At 24.8% G+C, this 27,723-nt stretch overlaps 2 protein-coding genes and 1 non-coding gene across 5 annotated transcripts; all 3 read left to right on the top strand.

Annotated features, from left to right (window-relative positions):
- Positions 1 to 5: 5 nt before the first annotated feature.
- Positions 6 to 6,412, top strand: LOC145743079 (uncharacterized). 3 transcript variants are annotated; one of them, XM_082560963.1, is made up of 18 exons: positions 6 to 98; positions 1,123 to 1,274; positions 1,410 to 1,557; positions 1,672 to 1,803; positions 1,891 to 2,049; positions 2,201 to 2,330; positions 2,551 to 2,638; positions 2,724 to 2,903; positions 3,357 to 3,585; positions 3,762 to 3,861; positions 4,085 to 4,195; positions 4,422 to 4,690; positions 5,022 to 5,106; positions 5,178 to 5,257; positions 5,382 to 5,444; positions 5,558 to 5,644; positions 5,826 to 5,891; positions 6,001 to 6,412. In XM_082560963.1, exons 3-18 carry the CDS (start codon positions 1,491 to 1,493, stop codon positions 6,054 to 6,056), a joined length of 1,902 nt encoding a protein of 633 aa, XP_082417089.1. In that variant the 5' UTR covers positions 6 to 98; positions 1,123 to 1,274; positions 1,410 to 1,490; the 3' UTR covers positions 6,057 to 6,412. The 3 variants fall into 3 exon arrangements, with proteins under 3 accessions (XP_082417089.1, XP_082417087.1, XP_082417088.1); XM_082560961.1 differs by lacking the exon at positions 6 to 98 and adding an exon at positions 827 to 967; XM_082560962.1 differs by lacking the exons at positions 6 to 98; positions 2,724 to 2,903 and adding an exon at positions 827 to 967.
- Positions 6,413 to 7,319: 907 nt separating this feature from the next.
- On the top strand, positions 7,320 to 16,680 carry LOC145742946 (receptor-type tyrosine-protein phosphatase S-like). Its single transcript, XM_082560791.1, has 28 exons — positions 7,320 to 7,454; positions 7,611 to 7,762; positions 7,897 to 8,044; positions 8,161 to 8,292; positions 8,380 to 8,538; positions 8,693 to 8,825; positions 9,056 to 9,143; positions 9,229 to 9,411; positions 9,560 to 9,788; positions 10,048 to 10,147; positions 10,308 to 10,418; positions 10,637 to 10,905; positions 11,026 to 11,107; positions 11,221 to 11,315; positions 11,622 to 11,728; positions 11,942 to 12,041; positions 12,237 to 12,313; positions 12,529 to 12,663; positions 13,074 to 13,208; positions 13,461 to 13,597; positions 13,703 to 13,838; positions 14,003 to 14,106; positions 14,272 to 14,411; positions 14,590 to 14,666; positions 14,856 to 14,972; positions 15,162 to 15,302; positions 15,662 to 15,819; positions 16,287 to 16,680. The coding sequence occupies exons 1-28, from the start codon at positions 7,379 to 7,381 to the stop codon at positions 16,495 to 16,497; spliced, it is 3,732 nt and encodes a 1,243-aa protein (XP_082416917.1). The 5' UTR covers positions 7,320 to 7,378; the 3' UTR covers positions 16,498 to 16,680.
- Positions 16,681 to 16,844: 164 nt separating this feature from the next.
- Positions 16,845 to 16,926, top strand: Trnas-gcu (transfer RNA serine (anticodon GCU)). The gene has a single exon. It is a non-coding gene; the product is annotated as a tRNA-Ser (tRNA).
- Positions 16,927 to 27,723: the final 10,797 nt, after the last annotated feature.

Raw genomic sequence — 27,723 nt, 5'->3', positions numbered from 1 at the left:
GAAGGTTGGTATGGTAGATGTAGTTATGTGTTGTATCGTTATAGTATATATATGTAATAGTACTGTTCTGTTGAACTTTGGACTGCACACATGATACGGTAATATAATTATATATTAAATTAGTGTGTTAAAATATTGTATTTAAAAACAAAATATTTATTCTATACTTCAGTATACAGATAATTTTTAAGATTCAGAGGCATAATTATGCATATTATTACAAGGTAGTTATATTAATTTTTAAACTTTAATTTATATTGTTAAGTGCATATTTTTGGAAACAAATTAAATCATGTACATACTATACTTGTAGTTATATTTAGAGTAAGATTTTCATTTGAATATTTGTCTTAAATTAACAAAACAAATGTTATTTTTTACTTTTTATTCTGGGTATTATGGGATATAAAGTAAACCCATTAATACTTTTTCTGTAACAAAGTGTTGCTGTTTGTAAAAATGTTTTTAAATGTAAAAAATTTAGAATATTTAATATAATTATATTGATTTATGTTTGGTAATTCGCACAATGTTGAATATACAATATATTATATTTAAATAGTTTCAACAACTTGTAATGCAAACGTAACACATTAGTGATTAAATTTTTAAAATTTTGATATAAAAAAGTATTAAGCCAATTTGTTGGTATATCAAACCTACCCACACATTCTTAGTTTACTTCCTTGATCTTTTGTGTTGATTTTAAACAGGTGCCATTCATTACTATATATAAGTTATATATTTTTCGCAATATAATTTGAAGTTATTATAAACTACATTGTAAGAACTAAAATTAAACACTTTTAAATGTAGCTAGGTGAAGTTTATGCAGTATTAAAATAATGAGTGTGTTGTTTAATTTAACAAAAATTTGAAATAAGATGAATAATGGAAAATAAACTTACTATATTCAATATTATTGTGTATTTAAATCTATTTTTGATAAATAGTGTATTGTCTACAAGTAAGTATGGCTGTATTCTGTTTATGTGTTTACTTTTTTATGCTCTTCCTAATACATCTTTGTTATTATTAAATAGTGTAAAAATATAAATCTTTAATGTAAGGTATAATCTAATTTTTAATTTTTTTCTCTAAATACCAGTAAATTATTTTCAGGTACACCTGAACTTGTACAACCAACAAATTATTTGGTTAATCCAGCAAATAACAATGTAAAATTTACTTGCACTTTTAATGGGGATCCTTTGCCTTCAATTAAATGGAAATTCTATGACAACAGCACTGTTCATAACAATAGTCAATTTCAGGTATGTAGTGTTGTCTTAACAATTCTTGTATACCCAAAGAATATATTTTTATACTTCAGTACTAATTAAAACTTGCTTAGTATTTTTACTTTTTAATAACAGGTAATAACTATTTATGATACCTTTTAAATATAGATTAAAACTACAAATTTTTCTTCAAACCAAGTTAAAAGTACTTTGACTGTTTATGGGACATCTTGTAAACAAGTTGCCTTGATGAGATTCAGATGTTTTGCTACAAATTTTGTCACTGTTGCCAGCCAGACATTTGTTGCAAATATTGGTATTTAATAATATTTAGGAGCTTGGTAAACTAATTATTTAAAAATGAAAGATTACGATTAATTTTTTTTGGTTAATTTTAGTTAGTTTTACAATCCATTTTATATGCATTCAGATCAAAAAAATTTAGTTTATGACAAACAAATTAGAAGTTGTGAAAATGCTGTTAATTATTGCAAACAACATGGTGGCAAATTGGCAGTTATCCCAAGTCAAAGGGCTTTAAATTTATTGCAACCTATTGTGGGTGAGTTTTTTAAAATATAATTTGTAAGGTTTAAATTATATTAACGCTATAAAGTATCTTTTTGTAACATAACAATTGATTGAGCAGGACACTTCACTTATTGGATATCATCACTTACATCAAATTATTTTACAAATTGGTATGGTTCATTCAGTATACATGATATACATCCCGATGGTTGTATTCGTGTTCAGGGTCAACATTTTTGGACTTATGGTGCTTTTAATGCTTCAACACTGTGTGAAGGTAAAAAAAGTAATATGTCTGAAAATTAAAGTTTTTTTGAATAATCGTATTTAACCACCATTTATATTAAATTTAATAGCATAAACATATAAGCTTGTTAAACTTTTGTGTTGTATTTCAAAAATTAAACTAACTTTGCTTTAACAAAAAGTTGAAGACATTGTTCAACCTGTTATTAATGTAAAAAGTGTTTGTGATGTCACAGTCTTGAATATTTCATGGTCAATTTTACCAGAAGCTTTTTCCTTGCAACACAAACTTATTTACTTTGATCTATTAAGGTTATAACTCTAAATAAATCTAGAGTAGTGATTTTTTGTAAACTTACACAAAATAGATAGTTTAACTTTATTTCATAAAAAATGTTTTTGATTTATTTTGCAAGTAAAAACAATTAAGCATAAGTATTTTCGCATCTTGACTAAATAATCTTTATTTTGTAAATATATTGTTGTTATATTATAAATCCTAGCTTTTTTTAAACTAGTATATATATTTAAGAGCAACCAACATTAGCACTTTACTACACTCTGGACTAAATCATTATACAGCTTATGATCTTCAACAAAATATAACCTACTACATACAGGTAAAGCATTTTAATATTTATTTTTTACCAACATGAAGTTATTATTTTTATTTTTTTTTGTAAAAAATGTTAATGTAACTGTTAGGTTATCTCATTATTTATCGGATGTGAAACCACTACATCTAACAAGTTTACACAATATACAACACCACAGTTGTTTGTATCTCCTCCTAGTATTGTCAGTTTGGAATATAAAACTACAAATAATATTTGTGTTTTTACTTGGAAACCCCCAGTTCTTTTGGACAGAACAGAAAACTACTTGGTATAATTTTATTTCCTAATTATGTATTTAACAAATATATAATATAATGTTGTTTTTTTGTGGTTTAATTTTTATTTTGGTTATATGCATGGTTGCCAGAAGCTTCGACCATAAGCGCCCGTCTTTAATCCAATTTAAAAATACATTTTTGGAACAAAAATTTAAAAAAAAAAATATTCTAAAAACTAACATATACATTTTTCGTAACAACTTTTTAAATTTTTTTTATGTATAATACTTTTTGTCAAATTTTATTTTGAATATCGGTAAAATATGATCTTAAACTGACATTTTACGCGGCAATTTCGTCACCGACCCCCCGCGTTTTTTGCAGGCCGAACCTTCTGGCCGAAGCCTCTCATGGCCCAACCTTCTGGTCCCCATATGTATCATATAACTTTCCTATATTTATTTTCAAAATTAATTATTAAAAATAAATGTTTTTATATTTAGATAAGATTCACAGAAAAAATTGACAAAAACAGAGAATCTGTTATTTTTCCAACTCAAACAAAGACCACAGCTGTTCAACTTAACCAAACAAGGTTTATTTTGACCAACTTAAAACCCAACACTGATTATGGGTTTGAAATTGGTGCAGTTCCCAGTAGTCCTTGTCAAAATATAATTCCCATTGCTTGGTCATTTGCAGCAAGTGGAAAGTGTGTATCTAAACAACAAGGTAAATATAAATAAAATAAATTTTATTTGCTATCAGATTTTAGTTGTAATTTTTTCTTAAATGACAGTGGACGATTTTGTTTAATTTATGTGCTTTTATATATATCTTTTGTTTAATTCATGTGCTTTTATTAACAAAGAAAATATGAATTAAGTACCAACTATTTTATTGTTTAGCGCCAAATCTAAGTGAACTTTTAATTGCTCAACCTGTGATCCATAATGGTCAGGTAACTTTAAATCTAAGAAAAGTGTCTGAAAGAGATGGAATAATAAGGTTTTTGACAAAGACTAAGCAATATTATGATTATTAGAGTTGATGCATTTATTTTATAATACTGCTGATATTTTTTGTTTATAAAGAGTTTAATAGGAATGGCACTGTTATGTAAATCAGGCTTTATTTAAATTCTAATCATTTACATAATTGTTAATTCAGAATGTAAGTTTATAAATGATTTTTCATATAGCCTACATAAATAACTGCTCTATTTTTTTAGCTGCTACTTTGTTGTTGTTCAAGAAGTCAAGGATTCTATTGCTGAAATACAAAATGATCCAAATAACATCAAGCAAGATGCTGGTACCCATATTGCAATGGTTATATATGGGTAATAACAAATTCAGTACATGTGGAGGCTATTTGTTAAAACTGCAAAAAGTTGAATTTAGCAGTGTTATATAAATGCCTTTAATAGATGAAAATTTATAAAAAAAATTAGTAGATGTTTAAGCTTTGTAAACTATGTTAACTGTTTTTAATTTTTATATGTTTTATTTTTAAGCTAGATTTTCTTGCAACTATATATTGTTTAATCGCACTTACCATTTATATAGATCACCAGAGGAAAATTTCAAATTAACTTTAGGAGACAACAGTGAAACTTGTTGTGATGTAACTGGCAATGTTATTCAAGATTGTTTAAATTTAAGCAGAAAAAAACGCCAAATCAACAATATTATTAAGGCACAAAACTCACCGTTAACCCATGGTTCAAGCTATCAATATTATGTGATTACCTCTACACCACTGGATCAAGATAACATTATATATGTCACAAGCAATGTGTCAGAACCTTTTCTATATTCAGTTATTATTGTATCAGGTAAAATTTGTTATATAAAACATATAAAGATTTTATACCCTATTGTTAGTTTTATAAAAATTGATAATTATTTTGTGGATCCCAATAACAAACCACATAAAATAGTAGTTAAACCCATATGAAGCTCTAGCAAGGTGTTAATAGTGTTAACAGTGTTAACATGCAAGGTGTTTAGCCCTAGCAAGGTGATAATAGTGTTAACAGTGTTACATTGTTTAGGCTTATAGGCTTAATTAATCAACAGGTTAATAAAAAAGACAAAGCAACAATATACATTACTGATACAGCCAAAAAATAATTATTTAGTTTGTAAAAGCTTTTGATTTTACAGTTTTTCCAACTGCTTTGACAATTGGAATAATTTTTGGAATTTTCTTATTTTTGTTAATAGGAGTTGTTGCTTTCTGGATGTACAGGTAAAAAATAATGTGGGTTAAATAATACAATTTAAGATATTATTAATTTAACAAATTTATTTGTTTTAAAGGAAGCAATCATCAAAAACACAAAAAAAGTTTGGAAATAAACAATGTTGTCAAGATAATAACCAGATTAGCATCTATCAAAGTAAAATACAAATAAATATTTAGGCATATACTCTTTTAAGTATACACTCTTAAAAAATTACCTTTAAAGTTTATTGTTATTAAATTGTGTAGGCTTCTTAATCAAGATTTACTTTATTTTTTAGATTATCGACTTAGCTTAAACGCAAACCAACAACAACTAAATAACACTAACACTGATTATGAAAGTAATATCTTTTTAAGATTTAATGCATTTTAAAATTTAAAATTTTAATTTTACAAAGATATAGATCACTAAATTGCAAATACCGCTAGATATAATTTAAACTATTTTTTTCAGTTCCAAATTTAAAGCATCAAGAATTTATTAAACCTTCACTAGAAGCAACTAACCAACAACCTGGTAATCAGAATAATGAATATAAAGGTAAGTATTCTTTGATGATCTCTATAAACAACTGTAAGTTCAGTCCTTGTACTTAATTTTAATTTAAACACTTTAATACTGTTAAAATACTACTTTCAAGTTCATTTTAAATACCCTTATTCAAATCTTTACCTAGCAACAGAGCACGTGATATATGTTTTTATATAAATCTTTTTTTTAGTTTCATTTAAGACAAATAAAGTCCAAGAATATGCTAACATTAGGGGTTCAGATGGTTCATTGAATGGTAATATTTAATATTTATATTTATTAAAAGAAATTTAAGTTATTTAAGTAAACATATAAAAATAAGTTGAAACTTTATCAACTCTGTAATTTGATTAATTTATATTTAGATTTTAATAAAGAGTTAACAAAAGGAAATGAAGTTTATGAGCAAATTAAAGCTTAAAAATATATGCTGTCAGTGATATTAAAAATTTTTTGTATTAGGCTTTTCATTTAATGCTTTTCATTTAATGCTTGTTTATAAAATTTATAATATTTAAATAAAGGCACATGTTAAAATATCTGTTTAGGGAAAATCCCATAAATGATTGTTACATAACAATGCTTGTTTGTTAAAATCTATTATTTATATCATGGTAATATTTTATTTACTGAAGTGCTGTAAAAAAGTAAGTTGAAACTAATAAAATATAATTACATAATAAAATGTGCTTTAATTAAAGTTTTTACATGAATTGGTTAAATGTCTGATATGTACGGTATGTTTTTCTTAAAAGCCAAAGTGCTGTTCTATTAATAGATTAACTGTAACATCAGTGTTGTGGTGTGTTGTTGATTTTGCAATATTATATAACTGGTACCCAATAATTTTTTGCTTAACACAGTTTTAGTGTAAAAAGTGGTATTAAAATTTTTGTGTTGAGCAATTAAAAAAATAAAAACAGACAGAAAATTCAAACTTTACTATTTTGGAATAAAAAATTTCCATAAAAACAGTTAATTTTATCTTGTTTGTCGGCAATGCAAAATTTATTGTAAAACCAACATTTTGTATCAAAGTATTTTTTGTTTATTTATTCACAATCTTGTTTTCAATCAAATATTTTAACTTTGTAAATATTGAATAACAAGTTAAAAACTGCTTTAAATAATGGGCTATACTAATAAGATAAGTTTTAGTAATAACAACAATAGACCCATAACAAAACAGCACAATGTAAAATATGTCCTCAAGTTAAACAAACACAGAATGCAATTTATTACTTTTTATTATAAATATTATAAAATATAAAAACATCCAAAAAATATTTTTCTATAACAAAGTGTTAGTGTTTGTAAAACAAATTTTAAATGTGAAAAATTATTATAAATATTTATTATAATTATATTAAATAATGTGAGTTAATTGCCTCTATAGTGAATATACAATATATTATATTTAAATAGTTTTTTCAACTTGCAAACATAACACATAGTGATTTATTTTTTTAAATATCGATATAAATAAGTATTAAGGCAATTTGTTGGTATATCAAACCTACCCACACATTTTTAGTTTCCTTCCTTGATCTTTTGTGTTGATTTTAAACTGTTTATAAGTATATATATAAGTTATATATTTTTACATTATAATTTGTAGTTATTATAAGCTACATTGTAAGAACTAAAATTAAACATTTTTAAATGTAGCTTGGTGAAGTTTATGCAGTTTTAAAATAATGAGTGTGTTGTTTAATTTAACAAAAATTTGAAATAAGATAAATAATGGGAAATAAACTTACTATATTCAATATTATTGTGTATTTAAATCGATTTTTGATAAATAGTGTATTGTCTACAAGTAAGTATGGCTGTAATATGTTTATGTGTTTACTTTTTTATGCTCTTCCTATTACATCTTTGTTATTATTAAATAGTGTACAAATATGAATCTTTGATGTAAGGTATAATCTAATTTTTAATTGTTTTTCTCTAAATACCAGTAAATTATTTTTAGGTGCACCTGAACTTGTACAACCAACAAATTATTTGGTTAATCCAGCAAATAACAATGTAAAATTTACTTGCACTTTTAATGGTGATCCTTTGCCTTCAATTAAATGGAAATTCTATAACAACAGCACTGTTTATAACAATAGTCAATTTCAGGTATGTAGTGTTGTCTTAACAGTTCTTATATACCTATAAAATATGTTTTTATACTTCAGTACCATTTAAAAATTGTTTAATATCTGTACTTTTTAATAACAGGTAATAACTATTTATGATACATTTAAATATAGATTAAAACTACAAATTTGTCTTCAAACCAAGTTAAAAGTACTCTGACTGTTTATGGAACATCTTGTAAACAAGTTGCCTTGATGAGATTCAGATGTTTTGCTACAAATTTTGTCACTGTTGCCAGCCATACTTTTGTTACTAATATTGGTATTTAATAAATATTTGGGAGCTTGGCAAACTAATTATTTAAAAATTGAAAGATTATGATTAATTTTTTTTGGTTAATTTTAGTTAGTTTTACAATCCATTTTATATGCATTCAGATCAAAAAAATTTAGTTTATGACAAACAAATTAGAAGTTGTGAAAATGCTGTTAACTATTGCAAACAACAAGGTTGCAAATTGGCAGTTATCCCAAGTCAAAGGGCTTTAAATTTATTGCAACCTATTGTAGGTGAGTTTTTCAGAATAAAATTTGTAAGGTTTAAATTATATTAACACTATAAAGTATCTCTTTGTAACATAACAATTGATTGAGCAGGACACTTCACTTATTGGATATCATCACTTACATCAAATTATTTTACAAATTGGTATGGTTCATTCAGTATACATGATATACATCCCGATGGTTGTATTCGTGTTCAGGGTCAACATTTTTGGGCTTATGCTGCTTTTAATGCTTCAACCTTGTGTGAAGGTAAAAAATGTATTATATCTAAAAATTAAAGTTTTTTTTTTAAGTAATCATATTTAACCAGACATTTGTATTAAATTTAATAGCATAAGAATATTAGGTTGTTAAACTTTTGTGTTGTATTTCAAAAATAAACTAACTTTGTTTTAAAAAAAAGTTGAAGACATTGTTCAACCTGTTATTAAAGTAAAAAGTGGTATTTGCGATGTCACAATCATGAATATTTCGTGGTCAATTTTACCAGGAGCTTTTTCCTTGCAACACAAACTTATTTACTTTGATCTATTAAGGTTGTAACTATAAATATAACTAGTGTAGCATTTTTTGTGAACTTACACAATATAGATAGTTTAACTTTATTTCGTAAAAAATGTTTTTGATTTATTTTGATCCATTAAGTAAAAACAATTCAATAAGCATAAGAATTTTTGCAAAATGACTGAATAATCTTTATTTTGTAAATATATTGTTGTTATATTATAAATCAAAGCATTTTTTAAAACTAGTATATATATTTTAGAGCAACCAACGTTAGCACTTTAATACACTCTGGACTAAATCATTATACAGCTTATAATCTTCAGCGAAATACAACCTACTACATACAGGTAAAACATTTTAATATTTATTTTTTACCAAAATAAAGTTATTTTTTTTATTTTTTTTTGTAAAAAATAATAATGCCATTATTAGGTTATCCCATTATTCATTGGATGTCAAACTACTACATCTAACCAGTTTACACAATATACAACACCACAGTTGTTTGTATCTCCTCCTAGTATTGTCAGTTTGGAATATAAAACTAAAGATAGTATTTGTATTCTTACCTGGAGACCTCCAGTTGTTTTTTTTGGCAGGACAGAAAACTATTTGGTATAATTTTATTTCCTAATTATGTATTTAACAAGTATATACTATAATGTTGTTTTTTCTTGTGGTTTAATTTTTTTTTTGGTTATGTTATATACTTTTTATATTTTTTTTTATAATTAACTATTCCTAACAATGTGTTTATATTTAGATAAGATTTACCGAGCAAATTTACATAAACAGAGAATCTGTTATTTTTCCAACTCAAACAAAGACCAAAGCTGCTCAACTCAGCCAAACAAATTTTACTTTGACAAACTTAAAACCCAATACTGATTATGGGTTTCAAGTTGGTGCAGTTCCCAGTAGTTCTTGTCAAGATATAATTCCCATTGCTTGGTCAGGTGCTGTAAGTGGAAAGTGTATAACTGAACAACAAGGTAAAAATAACTAAAGAAATTAAAAAATAAAATATACTCAGAATATATTCAGCTATAAATAAATATTTAAATAACTTTAGTCAGGTTTAAAAAGGTGTAGTTTTCTTGTTGTATTTTAAATTTGTTTAAAATATCCAAAACTTTTCATTTACAATATAGCACTATTGTGCAGTTTAGTAGGCGTATAACTAGCATATTTGTAGAGACGTTGAAATTACTAAATTAAAGTAAGTTATAACCCATTACCTGCATTATGTAGCACCACAGATGAATGAATTGTTAATTACCCAACCAGTGCTTCTTAACAACCAAGTTACCTTAACTTTACAAAAAGTGTCTGAAAGAAATGGAATAATAAGGTTTTATACCTTCCTTTAAAACTTTCAATTTTTTGTGCAGGATATATTAAATTAGTCATTATAATAACAATTCAGAATTTAGGTACATAACTTTTACAAAACATTACAGAATAAATTAAAAATATCTTTTTATATGTTAAAATGTTTTTATTTTTTTAAGCTGCTACTTTGTTGTTATTCAAGAAGTAATAGATAATATTGCTGAAATACAAAATGATCCAAGCAAAATAAAAACAGCTACTGGTGTCTATGTTGCAATGGCTATATATGGGTAATATATTCATGTAAATAGGTTATCAGCTTTTTTGTTGTAATTAAATGGTTATTTAGTTTTGCAATAGAATATAAGTAGTATGGCAATAAAATTTCCCTATTTAAATAAGTTTTTAGAACTTTGTATGTGTTTTTCTATTTTATAGTTCTCCAAAAAACAATTTCAAACTAAACCTTGGAGACAACAGTAAAACGATGTGTTTTTCTATTTTATAGTTCCCCAAAAAACAACTTTAAACTAAACCTTGGAGACAACAGTAAAACTTGCTGTAATGTCACTGGTGATGTCATTGCAGATTGTTCAAGTTTAACCGAAAATAGTCATTCATTTAACAACAATATTGTTGAAGGCCAAAACTTACCATTAACCCCTGGTTTAAGATATCAATATTATGTGATTACCTCTACACCACTAAATCAAAATAATATTAAATATGTTGCAAGTAATACATCGGAACCTTTTCTATATCCAGATGTTATACCAGGTACAAATAACACTAAAAATATTAATTTGTAACTCAGCTTTAATTTGATTATAGCTTAGGCTATAATAAAAATTTGTTGTGGTATTTAGTAAAATTAAAAAATATTCATTTATTGTATAGATAAGGAAACTAACATTTTTGTATTCATTGTACCAGCACTGCTGATTTTTGTTATAATACTTATAATACTGGTATACAAAAGGTAGTATAATATACTAAAATTTATGTGTAAAATTTATAATATAACTTATGAATATATTCATTACTATTACATTAATAGTAAGCCCTGTAATTTTTCTTTTTGTTTAATTTTAGAAACCAAATTTTTAAACAAAATTTAAAGTCAGATGCAACTCCATTATCCCAACCTTCAAATGTATTTCCAGATAGGAATAATGCCTCTGTATCAGGTGAATAATAATTTTAATTTTTTAGTTATCTTACATTTTTTTTTAATTTGATGAAACACTTTTTTATTTGTTTTACCACTAGTTGTAAAGTATTTTAAAATATTTAATGGTTTAAAAAAACTTCAAATTTGTGTAGTTTTAGTAAATATTTATATTTTTTAATATTTTTAATTTTTTTAAATAGTTTTTAAAATTCTTTTAAAGATTTTTATGACTAACTTTGGGGTCGCCTGATCTAAAATATTTCTAAATGCACAATTTTTTATTGTTTAAGTACAAACTAAAAAATATATAACTATTTTACAGGCGTACTGGAATCAATGAACAGTTTTATTATTCTTGCTAAAAATTTGTTAAACGTTTACAACTCAAAGCACAAGGAAAATGATAAGGAATTTTTCAATGAATTTAAGGTAAAAGGTTCACTGCATTTTCATAAATTTTACAAAATGTTTACCTTGTTAAAAATGGCATTTTTTAATAACTTTTCTGAATAGTTGTCATAGATGGAACTGCATATTTTCAATAATGCATGAAGTTTAACTAACCGACCATCTTTAGGCATAATTATAATTAAAATCTTGGCACCTGTAATCTTTAAAAATATTTCTAAATATTTCTAATAGACACACTTACCACAAGTAGTATCAAAGTCTTCAATATTGTCAACAGTGGCAACGTTAAATGAAAACAAAACTAAGAACAGATACAAGAACATTTTACCAAGTAAATCTGCTCAAATATAAATTTTTTAATCCTTGATATGACAAGTATCAAAATATTGTGATAAGGTTACTTATATCATTTTATATGCTGACTTACTGTTTTTATAGAATAGCTGTTGTGATGTGTTGTGTCTGACTTACTGTTTTTATAGTATAACTGTTGTGATGTGTATGTAATATAATTGTTTTTTATTAGGTGACCACTCAAGAGTTGTTCTTAAAATGTTGCCTGGTCAACCAAATTCAGACTACATCAATGCATCATATATTAATGTTGGAATGATTTAAATTTACATATAATCATGTTTAATAGTTTTTAATCTAAATATTAACAAATTACTCTTGTTTAAATATTGCTAAAGAAAATTTACATAAAATAAACAGAATTGTTAGGGTAAATATTTCAAGTATAATGTTTTAACTTGATTATTACTTAAAATATTCTTAAACTTGCCTAAAAACTAGTACTTTTACTGTTTGGTATTTAGGGATTTGACAAAGAAAAAAGGTTTATTGCTGCCCAAGGTCCAAAGGCTTCAACTATCCATGATTTTTGGAGAATGGTGCTTGAAAATAACAGCAACATCATTGTTATGCTTACACTAGTCACAGAAAATGGCAAAGTAAATTATTTTGAATTATTTTAGTTAATAAAGATTTTGTTTGATTTCAGAAGTGTTAATTATGGGCTAAATTTAACTTAATAACAAATGTTTATGTGGGTTTTTCTTTAATGTTAAAATTAATTAAATAATAACAAAAAATATACAAGTGGGCTTTTAAATTGTGTTCATGGTGTTGTTTTTTAACAATATATTGTTGCTTATAGTCAATGTTTAGGCTATTTTTATTTAAATTAGGTGGGAAGGCCATGATTATTATGTTTATTTACATAATGAATATAACATGTTTTTCTGTTATACATTTATTTGAAAATTTTTGAATAGTCTAACAATTGTTACTTCTAACAGAAATTTTTTTTCAAAATCATTAAACAAAATTTATATAGTATCAAATTTTATAAATTTTTCAGGATAAATGTGCCCAATATTGGCCTAACTTGGGCAATGAAGTTGTTCATGGAAATGTCAATGTTAAAACACTAAAGGAGGTTAATGTTGGAGAATATACACACAGAACTTTACTGGTTACTGTAATAAAAGCAAGGGTAAAACAGAAATTTTGTGTCTCTGTAAAAAAACATTTTTAAAATAAAATATTGGTGCCTAAGTTGTTTACTTGTGAACAATTGTTTGCAATTAAGAAAAACCTTTTTTTCTTTTTGCCATATTGCTATATCAAGCTTATTTTTTCCATTTAATTTTTTTTTTGATTCCCATTCAATTAAACAAAGTGCATGAAATTTCATGGGACAAAATAAGTTTTGCACGGTAAAACCAATAAACTCTTATTTAAACAGGTAAGCATACAAGTGGAGCATTTCCAATATATAGCTTGGCCAGACCATGGAATTCCTGACACCACATCTCCATTACTTAGCCTTCATAATGCTGTCATAAATATAAACTCAACTGGCCCAATTGTTGTACATTGCAGGTAAACTAATTAATAAAATTTTAAAAAAAATATAATTCAACAATCTATGATTTCTAATTAAAGTTTCTGTTTTTTTTTACCATTATATATTTACTATTTCTACAGTGCTGGGGTAGGTAGAACTGGAACATTTATTGCTCTTGACATATTTAAAGAACAACTGGAAAGTACTAAAAGTGTTAATGTGTTCAAATGTGTTCATGATATGAGGTTGAACAGAACTGATATGGTGCAATCAGTTGTAAGTAATATTGTAAAGCGTTTAATTTATTTAAGCAAAATGATATAAAACTTTAATTAGGTTTATCATAATCGTAGGGAATGTTTAATGTTTTTAAAATTTGTTAAACCATTAAAAACATTGTACTTTTGCTTGGTTAATTTTTAAAACTTTTAATTATTTAGGCCCAATATGCTTTGTTACACAAAATGTTGGCTGAAATATATCATTTTGGAGATACAGAAGTTAGTGCCGGCAAGATATCGGAGTATTTTAATTCAATTAAAATGTTAGTCAAATTGTTTTTAAAAAGTCTTTGTTGATATATTTCTCTTATATAAACTGCATTATGAGAGTATTTTTAAACATTTTAGTGAGTTGCATTTGACACTTTCCCTAAAGGTTTAAAAAATTAGCGCAACTTTTTTAAAAACTTCATTTATTTGCTCAACAGAGTAAATAAGGAAACCAACACTTCACCATTAGAAGATCAGTACAAAAACCTGTCTTTGATTGAACCATATTATTGTGAAACAAAATCAGCCTGTACACCTGATAACTTGAATGCTTATAAGAACTCATCAGTGAAGTCATGTAAGCTATACATATTATTTTTACTGTAAAACTTAGCTGTATTTAGGTTTAACTGTTACCTATGAAACTTGTTTGCTTTGTTTTATAAATTGTAAAATAACATAAAAGAAGTTAATTTTAACACACTGAAAATCTCATCAACACTATCTGCTGGTTTAATTTTGCTTTAATATTTTAGATGACCACAACATTCCATTTATCAACTTTAAAGACGGAGATAGTGATGTGCCCTACATTAATGCCTCGTTGGTTAAGGTAGGTAGTTTTTTTCTAATTTATTTACTTAAAAAGTTAGGTTAAAACTAATGAAATTCGCATATGTAATTTTTGAAAAAACAGATGCTTAAAAATCCTGGAATAGAGCAAAATTAATTTTATAAATGATACTTAAATTTTCTTTACAAGTCTGTGGACTATGTTTATAATTTTTTTTAATTTTTTTAGACTTACCACAATGGAAATTATTTTATTGTGGCAGAGGATCCTTTACCAGATAAAGTTGATTTATTTTGGAGATGTATTATTGATAATAGAATAAATTGCATTATTATGTTAGCTGGGGTGAATATTTTTTATATATTTTCAAATTGAAAGCTTTTAAATTTTATAACCTTGTTAATTGCACTTAGGTATTAATATTTTTGCCCATACCATATTAAATACAGTAATTTTGTTGTTAATACTTTAGCAACAATATTGTTACAAAAATTTAAATTGCAAGCTTAAACGATATTATGTTAATAAATTTAGAGTGATTCTACTTGCACTAAGTATTGGACTGATTCGTCTATACTTGTTTCGTTCAATAAAGTAACTGTAAATTCTTTGGGGGAATTTAAACACAACGGGTACTTGGAGAGGATACTAGAAGTATTTTTTGAAGCTTCATCGGTAAAAACGTGTTCCCATTTAGAATTTATTTAACAAAAATTTCTAAATATCTCCGGAGATAATAATTTAAAATAAATTAATCTTATTGTAACAATGACTAAAATAAATAACCTAGAATATCACTCTTAAGATGGTTTAGATATACATTGCACCTAAACAAATTTAAAAAAATTGTTAGTGAAACTATTTGAACCAATACGTTCAGCTATTTATTATTTTAAAAACCAGGTCCGTCGTTTTAAAATTATTAAATTCATTTTTTGGTGATATCTATATATTTTCAATTAGGTATCACCTCGCTTTTCGAATTGTACTTTTTTTGTTTTAACTATAATTATTTTCTTAAACAAACTTTTCAGGAAACAACTAAAGTTAGGCAATATGTTGTCAGAGATTGGGACGAAAATGCATTACCGGATCCTTTCGTAATAATTGATGTTTTATCCAAGATAGAAGCATGTTCAAGTAACACTGTCCAAGTAAATGGAAAGAAAACTATTGCATTGATTCATTGCAGGTAATTTTGACAATTTATAGATTTATTAAAAGGTTTTACAACAACACAATTTTGTATATATTTTATGCATGTGAGATTCAGTTGGTTTTCTATTCTATATAAAACTTTGTTTGTAATATTTTTATATTGTATTGATATTGTAACGATCGAGTCTGATTGTTTTTCGTATGGAAAGCCATATTACAATTTATAGTATATCAGAATAATAATACACATGCAATCGTTTACAAACTCGTAACACGAATACCTAATACAAATACATCCGAGACAGTTAAACGAATACATCACGTGATTAAGAACATGTGATAAAGATAAGGGTAACAGATCGGCAATAGGTGTAAACACGTAATCTGAAGAATAGATTAGACTTTGGCGTAAACAACAAGATGACGGATTCGTTACAATATGATTGTTAGAATTATACATCAGAAAATAAAATATTTAAAAAAAATCTGCCCCTTGTTTAGTGATGGATCGAACAAATGTGGGACAATCTGCGGGATTTCAAACCTGTTGGAGCGGCTTAGAAACGAGAACAAGCTCGATGTATTTCGAGCAATTAAGGATCTAAGAGATGCACGAGAGAACATGGTTGGGAGTGAAGTAAATTATGAGTTTTGCTACAAGGTTCTTGCTGAATATATTCAGTCGTTCGACCTATACGGAAATTTTAAGTAATAAAACACTTTTACATAATAATATAAATATATTCAGTTTTTTAATATATATTGTGTAATTATATTTGCTTTGTTAGTCAATCTAAAAATCGGTGTTTTAATAAATGCTATTCTATTTTTGTGTGTTTTATTATTTGTATTATATACAGCTCATAATATGATTTTATCATGTATGTGTGTTATACTGTAGCATTACATTCCAATTAGTATATCTTTATTAATATTTTGTTTAAATTGTGCAATAAAAGAATAATATATAAAGTGTAAGCACCTAATGTTCAATTATATACAATTAAAAAGAGTGTTAGAATTAATAACTAGACCCACAAAATACTTAGTGATTGATATGACGAGGTGGCCGAGTGGTTAAGGCGATGGACTGCTAATCCATTGTGCCCTGCACGCGTGGGTTCGAATCCCATCCTCGTCGTTTAATTAGTAGTATTTGGAATTCTTAAACTTTTTTTTTTCGGTATTTTATTATTAGGTGTCTATAAAATTTATAAAATCACAAACCGTAACAACTAAGAAAAAGGAAAAAATGCTTGATAACAAAAAGCGTTATTATTTGTAAGACAAAGTTCTACAGTAACGAGGTTTAGTTTAGGAGTATAGTATTTAGTTAGTAAGTGTTTAGGAAATGGTAAATAAAAGTTTGTCTATGTAAATACTTATGATTATTTGTATTATAAATATTTGTTTAGGAAATTAGTGAACTAACTATGCAACTAAATTTTGAAGTAATTATATTTATTCAACACCTTGTAGCCTAGTAAGAACATAGGCTTCATGATTATCAATTTACAAAAATAAACGCTGGAAAGTATAAGAATACATATTGGATTTATTTTTTGAAGATTTTATTGACATGATGTGACGTCATAAACATTACCATCAAATTGACTTTATTACAAAATCTACGTAAAAGTGTTATAATGAATTATTAAGAATATTGCTGGATATAATGGAATAATAACATAACTTGGTAAATATTTTTAACTATATTAGATAAGAAAAATGTAAAAATATTCAAAAGTAAAAAATATTTCAAAATTGGTTTAAATGTTTGCGAGTAAACAGCATATTTCTTTGAAAGTTGATGCAAAACAACAACTTAAAAATTACTAAAATTGTATTACGACCTCATTGAACTTCATTATGGTACCATATAATTTCCAACAAAAACCAATATAAAAATGTTGAAAATTTTAAATCAAGTATCAATAACAATAAAACCGCACTAGCCACAATAACGCATTTTAATACCAATTTTATGTGCCGGGACCATACTAACATAAAAAAAAACATTTTATCGCATTTGTCTAATGAACAAAATAGGAGCATTTTTTCATAGTGCGTATTACGACCCCACTTGACCTCATTATGGTACCATATAATTTTTGTCAAAAAAATTTTGAAAATTTTAAATCAAATTTTATTAATATCAATAGAACGGCACTAGTCAGAATAAAACATTACATTAATATTTACAAATAAAATAATATTTAAAAAAGTTATAACTAAATTATTAAGATTGTACGAATTTTCAAAACTAGTGTCGTACTTTTACAGAATATATCAAAGACGTTTTCAAGAATATATTCAACATCAAAAGATAAAAAAAGAAATGCTATAATATAAATATTTATTGATTAATCTTTTAAATGTTTTTTAAAATACAATTTTTATTTTATTTTTTTTTTTAATTTTTTATTTTAAGCTTATATATATGCCGAATTGTATTTGATTATCGATTGACAATGTGGTGTAGTGGTTATGGCGCTTGGGTACTAATCTTCACTCCCAAGTTCAATTCTTATTAATGTCGTTACAACCTACAATTTTTTTTTTTTCGAGTACAAGTGTTTTGATTCAACTACCCACAAAAATGTGTATGGCCGGAGCCCCCACCCCCTAACTAAAAAAAATGTAATTCATTATGGATCAAAATATCAGATTTCAAAATCCGAACTCATTCCGAATAAAAAAAATATCGAATAATAATTGTTCTGTTAAAACCGAACAAATATAATTTATTTTTTACGATATATTTTTTATAAATATTAATATTTATAAAAGTTATGACACTTTTATTAAAAATTTTTGAAATCTCAAAACTTAAAATTTTATAATTTATTAGACGCGCATTGGCCTAACTAACATTCAAGATAAAACATTTTGCAAAAAAATTCAGTAATACAAAAGTTTGAACTAATTTTTATTCTGGGTTTAATAAGGCCACGTGATATTTTTGGCCAATGATATTGCATATAAATTTTTTGAAAAAAATAAAAAATTTAAATCGAAAAATAATTGTTTCGCTAAAGCTGCACAGGTCCAATTAACGTGTTTACAAAAATTAAAAAAAAAATATTAATGTTCATAAAAGTTATAACACTTTTATTAAAAATTTATGAAATCTCAAAACCTAAAATTTTATATTTTATTAGACGCGCATTGGCCTAACTAACATTCAAGATAAAACATTTTGCAAAAAAATTTTAGTAATACAAAAGTTTGAACTAATTTTTATTCTGGGTTCAACAAGGTCACGTGATATTTTTGGCCAATGATATTGCATATGAATTTTTCCGAAAAAATAAAAAATTTTAAATCGAAAAATAATTGTTTCGCTAAAGCTGCACAGGTCCAATTACCGTGTTTACAAAATATTTTTAAAAAAATATTAATATTCATAAAAGTTATGACACTTTTATTAAAAATTAATGAAATCTCAAAACCTAAAATTTTATATTTTATTAGACGCGCATTGACCTTACTAACATTCAAGATAAAACATTTCGAAAAATTTTCAGTAAAACAAAAGTTACAGCAAATTTTCATTCTGGGTTTAATTAGGTCACGTGATATTTTTGGCTAATGCTATTGCATATAAACTTTTAAAAAAAATAAAAAAATTTAAATCGAAAAATAAATGTTTTGTTAGAACCGCACATGTCCAATTAACGTGTTTACAAAATATTTTTTAAAAGTATTAATATTCATAAAAGTTATGACACTTTTATTAAAAATTGATGAAATCGCAAAACCTAAAATTTTATATTTTATTAGACGCGCATTGACCTAACTAACATTCAAGATAAAACATTTCGCAAAAATTTTCAGTAAAACAAAAGTTACAGCAAATTTTAATCTGGGTTTAATTAGGTCACGTGATATTTTTGGCCCATGCTATTGCATATAAACTTTTAAAAAAAATTAAAAATTTTAAATCAAAAAATAAATGTTTTGTTAGAACCGCACATGTCCAATTAACGTGTTTACTAAATATTTTTTGAAAATATTAATATTCATAAAAGTTATGACACTTTTATTAAAAATTGATGAAATCTCAAAACCTAAAATTTTGTATTTTATTAGACGCGCATTGACCTTACTAACATTCAAGATAAAACATTTCGAAAAATTTTCAGTAAAACAAAAGTTACAGCAAATTTTCATTCTGGGTTTAATTAGGTCACGTGATATTTTTGGCTAATGCTATTGCATATAAACTTTTAAAAAAAATAAAAAAATTTAAATCGAAAAATAAATGTTTTGTTAGAACCGCACATGTCCAATTAACGTGTTTACAAAATATTTTTTAAAAGTATTAATATTCATAAAAGTTATGACACTTTTATTAAAAATTGATGAAATCGCAAAACCTAAAATTTTATATTTTATTAGACGCGCATTGACCTAACTAACATTCAAGATAAAACATTTCGCAAAAATTTTCAGTAAAACAAAAGTTACAGCAAATTTTAATCTGGGTTTAATTAGGTCACGTGATATTTTTGGCCCATGCTATTGCATATAAACTTTTAAAAAAAATTAAAAATTTTAAATCAAAAAATAAATGTTTTGTTAGAACCGCACATGTCCAATTAACGTGTTTACTAAATATTTTTTGAAAATATTAATATTCATAAAAGTTATGACACTTTTATTAAAAATTGATGAAATCTCAAAACCTAAAATTTTGTATTTTATTAGACGCGCATTGACCTAACTAACATTCAAGATAAAACATTTCGCAAATATTTTCAGTAAAACAAGAGTTACAGCAAATTTTCATTCTGGGTTTAATTAAGTCACGTGATATATTTGGCCAATGCTATTGCATATAAACTTTAAAAAAAAATAAAAAATTTTAAATCGAAAAATAAATGTTTTGTTAGAACCGCACATGTCCAATTAACGTGTTTACAAAATATTTTTTGAAAATATTAATATTCATAAAAGTTATGACACTTTTATTAAAAATTGATGAAATCTCAAAACCTAAAATTTTATATTTTATTAGACGCGCATTGACCTAACTAACATTCAAGATAAAAAATTTCAAAAAAAAATTTAGTAAAACAAAAATTACAGCAAATTTTCATTCTGGGTTTAATTAGGTCACGTGATATTTTTGGCCAATGCTGATGCATATAAACTTTAAAAAAAAATAAAAAATTTTAAATCGAAAAATAAATGTATTGTTAGAACCGCACAGGTCCAATTAACGTGTTTACAAAATATTTTTTGAAAATATTAATATTTATAAAAGTTTTGAAACTTTTATTAAAAATTGATGAAATCTCAAAACCTAAAATTTTATATTTTATTAGACGCGCATTGACCTAACTAACATTCAAGATAAAACATTTCGCAAAAATTTTCAGTAAAACAAAAGTTACAGCAAATTTTTATTCTGGGTTTAATTAGGTCACGTGATATTTTTGGCCAATGCTATTGCATATAAACTTTAAAAAAAAATAAAAAATTTTAAATCAAAAAATAAATGTATTGTTAGAACCGCACAGGTCCAATTAACGTGTTTACAAAATATTTTTTGAAAATATTAATATTTATAAAAGTTATGAAACTTTTATTAAAAATTGATGAAATCTCAAAACCTAAAATTTTGTATTTTATTAGACGCGCATTGACCTAACTAACATTCAAGATAAAACATTTCGCAAAAATTTTCAGTAAAACAAAAGTTACAGCAAATTTTCATTCTGGGTTTAATTAAGTCACGTGATATATTTGGCCAATGCTATTGCATATAAACTTTAAAAAAAAATAAAAAATTTTAAATCGAAAAATAAATGTTTTGTTAGAACCGCACATGTCCAATTAACGTGTTTACAAAATATTTTTTGAAAATATTAATATTCATAAAAGTTATGACACTTTTATTAAAAATTGATGAAATCTCAAAACCTAAAATTTTATATTTTATTAGACGCGCATTGACCTAACTAACATTCAAGATAAAAAATTTCAAAAAAAAATTTAGTAAAACAAAAATTACAGCAAATTTTCATTCTGGGTTTAATTAGGTCACGTGATATTTTTGGCCAATGCTGATGCATATAAACTTTAAAAAAAAATAAAAAATTTTAAATCGAAAAATAAATGTATTGCTAGAACCGCACAGGTCCAATTAACGTGTTTACAAAATATTTTTTGAAAATATTAATATTTATAAAAGTTATGAAACTTTTATTAAAAATTGATGAAATCTCAAAACCTAAAATTTTATATTTTATTAGACGCGCATTGACCTAACTAACATTCAAGATAAAACATTTCGCAAAAATTTTCAGTAATACAAAAGTTTGAACTAATTTTTATTCTGGGTTTAATAAGGCCACGTGATATTTTTGGCCAATGATATTGCATATAAATTTTTTGAAAAAAATAAAAAATTTAAATCGAAAAATAATTGTTTCGCTAAAGCTGCACAGGTCCAATTAACGTGTTTACAAAAATTAAAAAAAAAATATTAATGTTCATAAAAGTTATAACACTTTTATTAAAAATTTATGAAATCTCAAAACCTAAAATTTTATATTTTATTAGACGCGCATTGGCCTAACTAACATTCAAGATAAAACATTTTGCAAAAAAATTTTAGTAATACAAAAGTTTGAACTAATTTTTATTCTGGGTTCAACAAGGTCACGTGATATTTTTGGCCAATGATATTGCATATGAATTTTTCCGAAAAAATAAAAAATTTTAAATCGAAAAATAATTGTTTCGCTAAAGCTGCACAGGTCCAATTACCGTGTTTACAAAATATTTTTAAAAAAATATTAATATTCATAAAAGTTATGACACTTTTATTAAAAATTAATGAAATCTCAAAACCTAAAATTTTATATTTTATTAGACGCGCATTGACCTTACTAACATTCAAGATAAAACATTTCGAAAAATTTTCAGTAAAACAAAAGTTACAGCAAATTTTCATTCTGGGTTTAATTAGGTCACGTGATATTTTTGGCTAATGCTATTGCATATAAACTTTTAAAAAAAATAAAAAAATTTAAATCGAAAAATAAATGTTTTGTTAGAACCGCACATGTCCAATTAACGTGTTTACAAAATATTTTTTAAAAGTATTAATATTCATAAAAGTTATGACACTTTTATTAAAAATTGATGAAATCGCAAAACCTAAAATTTTATATTTTATTAGACGCGCATTGACCTAACTAACATTCAAGATAAAACATTTCGCAAAAATTTTCAGTAAAACAAAAGTTACAGCAAATTTTAATCTGGGTTTAATTAGGTCACGTGATATTTTTGGCCCATGCTATTGCATATAAACTTTTAAAAAAAATTAAAAATTTTAAATCAAAAAATAAATGTTTTGTTAGAACCGCACATGTCCAATTAACGTGTTTACTAAATATTTTTTGAAAATATTAATATTCATAAAAGTTATGACACTTTTATTAAAAATTGATGAAATCTCAAAACCTAAAATTTTGTATTTTATTAGACGCGCATTGACCTAACTAACATTCAAGATAAAACATTTCGCAAATATTTTCAGTAAAACAAAAGTTACAGCAAATTTTCATTCTGGGTTTAATTAAGTCACGTGATATATTTGGCCAATGCTATTGCATATAAACTTTAAAAAAAAATAAAAAATTTTAAATCGAAAAATAAATGTTTTGTTAGAACCGCACATGTCCAATTAACGTGTTTACAAAATATTTTTTGAAAATATTAATATTCATAAAAGTTATGACACTTTTATTAAAAATTGATGAAATCTCAAAACCTAAAATTTTATATTTTATTAGACGCGCATTGACCTAACTAACATTCAAGATAAAAAATTTCAAAAAAAAATTTAGTAAAACAAAAATTACAGCAAATTTTCATTCTGGGTTTAATTAGGTCACGTGATATTTTTGGCCAATGCTGATGCATATAAACTTTAAAAAAAAATAAAAAATTTTAAATCGAAAAATAAATGTATTGTTAGAACCGCACAGGTCCAATTAACGTGTTTACAAAATATTTTTTGAAAATATTAATATTTATAAAAGTTTTGAAACTTTTATTAAAAATTGATGAAATCTCAAAACCTAAAATTTTATATTTTATTAGACGCGCATTGACCTAACTAACATTCAAGATAAAACATTTCGCAAAAATTTTCAGTAAAACAAAAGTTACAGCAAATTTTTATTCTGGGTTTAATTAGGTCACGTGATATTTTTGGCCAATGCTATTGCATATAAACTTTAAAAAAAAATAAAAAATTTTAAATCAAAAAATAAATGTATTGTTAGAACCGCACAGGTCCAATTAACGTGTTTACAAAATATTTTTTGAAAATATTAATATTTATAAAAGTTATGAAACTTTTATTAAAAATTGATGAAATCTCAAAACCTAAAATTTTGTATTTTATTAGACGCGCATTGACCTAACTAACATTCAAGATAAAACATTTCGCAAAAATTTTCAGTAAAACAAAAGTTACAGCAAATTTTCATTCTGGGTTTAATTAAGTCACGTGATATATTTGGCCAATGCTATTGCATATAAACTTTAAAAAAAAATAAAAAATTTTAAATCGAAAAATAAATGTTTTGTTAGAACCGCACATGTCCAATTAACGTGTTTACAAAATATTTTTTGAAAATATTAATATTCATAAAAGTTATGACACTTTTATTAAAAATTGATGAAATCTCAAAACCTAAAATTTTATATTTTATTAGACGCGCATTGACCTAACTAACATTCAAGATAAAAAATTTCAAAAAAAAATTTAGTAAAACAAAAATTACAGCAAATTTTCATTCTGGGTTTAATTAGGTCACGTGATATTTTTGGCCAATGCTGATGCATATAAACTTTAAAAAAAAATAAAAAATTTTAAATCGAAAAATAAATGTATTGCTAGAACCGCACAGGTCCAATTAACGTGTTTACAAAATATTTTTTGAAAATATTAATATTTATAAAAGTTATGAAACTTTTATTAAAAATTGATGAAATCTCAAAACCTAAAATTTTATATTTTATTAGACGCGCATTGACCTAACTAACATTCAAGATAAAACATTTCGCAAAAATTTTCAGTAAAACAAAAGTTACAGCAAATTTTTATTCTGGGTTTAATTAGGTCACGTGATATTTTTGGCCAATGCTATTGCATATAAACTTTAAAAAAAAATTAAAAATTTTAAATCAAAAAATAAATGTTTTGTTAGAACCGCACATGTCCAATTAACGTGTTTACAAAATATTTTTTGAAAATATTAATATTCATAAAAGTTATGACACTTTTATTAAAAATTGATGAAATCTCAAAACCTAAAATTTTGTATTTTATTAGACGCGCATTGACCTAACTAACATTCAAGATAAAACACTTCGCAAAAATTTTCAGTAAAACAAAAGTTACAGCAAATTTTCATTCTGGGTTTAATTAAGTCACGTGATATATTTGGCCAATGCTATTGCATATAAACTTTAAAAAAAAATAAAAAATTTTAAATCGAAAAATAAATGTTTTGTTAGAACCGCACATGTCCAATTAACGTGTTTACAAAATATTTTTTGAAAATATTAATATTCATAAAAGTTATGACACTTTTATTAAAAATTGATGAAATCTCAAAACCTAAAATTTTATATTTTATTAGACGCGCATTGACCTAACTAACATTCAAGATAAAAAATTTCAAAAAAAAATTTAGTAAAACAAAAATTACAGCAAATTTTCATTCTGGGTTTAATTAGGTCACGTGATATTTTTGGCCAATGCTGATGCATATAAACTTTAAAAAAAAATAAAAAATTTTAAATCGAAAAATAAATGTATTGTTAGAACCGCACAGGTCCAATTAACGTGTTTACAAAATATTTTTTGAAAATATTAATATTTATAAAAGTTATGAAACTTTTATTAAAAATTGATGAAATCTCAAAACCTAAAATTTTATATTTTATTAGACGCGCATTGACCTAACTAACATTCAAGATAAAACATTTCGCAAAAATTTTCAGTAAAACAAAAGTTACAGCAAATTTTTATTCTGGGTTTAATTAGGTCACGTGATATTTTTGGCCAATGCTATTGCATATAAACTTTAAAAAAAAATAAAAAATTTTAAATCAAAAAATAAATGTATTGTTAGAACCGCACAGGTCCAATTAACGTGTTTACAAAATATTTTTTGAAAATATTAATATTTATAAAAGTTATGAAACTTTTATTAAAAATTGATGAAATCTCAAAACCTAAAATTTTATATTTTATTAGACGCGCATTGACCTAACTAACATTCAAGATAAAACATTTCGCAAAAAGTTTCAGTAAAACAAAAGTTACAGCAAATTTTCATTCTGGGTTTAATTAGGTCACGTGATATTTTTGGCCAATGCTATTGCATATAAACTTTTAAAAAAAATAAAAAATTTTAAATCGAAAAAAAAATGTTTTGTTAGAACCGCACATGTCCAATTAACGTGTTTACAAAATAATTTTTCAAAATATTAATATTCATAAAAGTTATGACACTTTTATTAAAAATTGATGAAATCTCAAAACCTAAAATTTTATATTTTATTAGACGCGCATTGACCTAACTAATATTCAAGATAAAACATTTCGCACAAATTTTCAGTAAAACAAAAGTTATAGCAAATTTTCATTCTGGGTTTAATTAGGTCACGTGATATTTTTGGCCAATGTTATTGCATATAAACTTTTAAAAAAAATAAAAAATTTTAAATCGAAAAATAAATGTTTTGTTAGAACCGCATATGTCCAATTAACGTGTTTACAAAATATTTTTTGAAAATATTAATATTCATAAAAGTAATGACACTTTTATTAAAAATTGATGAAATCTCAAAACCTAAAATTTTATATTTTATTAGACGCGCATTGACCTAATTAACATTCAAGATAAAACATTTTAAAAAAAATTATAGTAAAACAAAAGTTACAGCAAATTTTCATTCTGGGTTTAATTAGGTCACGTGATATTTTTGGCCAATGCTGATGCATATAAACTTTAAAAAAAAATAAAAAATTTTAAATCGAAAAATAAATGTATTGCTAGAACCGCACAGGTCCAATTAACGTGTTTACAAAATATTTTTTGAAAATATTAATATTTATAAAAGTTATGAAACTTTTATTAAAAATTGATGAAATCTCAAAACCTAAAATTTTATATTTTATTAGACGCGCATTGACCTAACTAACATTCAAGATAAAACATTTCGCAAAAATTTTCAGTAAAACAAAAGTTACAGCAAATTTTTATTCTGGGTTTAATTAGGTCACGTGATATTTTTGGCCAATGCTATTGCATATAAACTTTAAAAAAAAATTAAAAATTTTAAATCAAAAAATAAATGTTTTGTTAGAACCGCACATGTCCAATTAACGTGTTTACAAAATATTTTTTGAAAATATTAATATTCATAAAAGTTATGACACTTTTATTAAAAATTGATGAAATCTCAAAACCTAAAATTTTGTATTTTATTAGACGCGCATTGACCTAACTAACATTCAAGATAAAACACTTCGCAAAAATTTTCAGTAAAACAAAAGTTACAGCAAATTTTCATTCTGGGTTTAATTAAGTCACGTGATATATTTGGCCAATGCTATTGCATATAAACTTTAAAAAAAAATAAAAAATTTTAAATCGAAAAATAAATGTTTTGTTAGAACCGCACATGTCCAATTAACGTGTTTACAAAATATTTTTTGAAAATATTAATATTCATAAAAGTTATGACACTTTTATTAAAAATTGATGAAATCTCAAAACCTAAAATTTTATATTTTATTAGACGCGCATTGACCTAACTAACATTCAAGATAAAAAATTTCAAAAAAAAATTTAGTAAAACAAAAATTACAGCAAATTTTCATTCTGGGTTTAATTAG

This window comes from Corella eumyota, chromosome 2, assembly GCF_963082875.1.
Source record: "Corella eumyota chromosome 2, kaCorEumy4.1, whole genome shotgun sequence".
In the NCBI taxonomy this organism is placed as follows: Eukaryota; Metazoa; Chordata; class Ascidiacea; order Phlebobranchia; family Corellidae; genus Corella; species Corella eumyota.
This window is presented reverse-complemented; position numbering and strand designations above follow the sequence as displayed.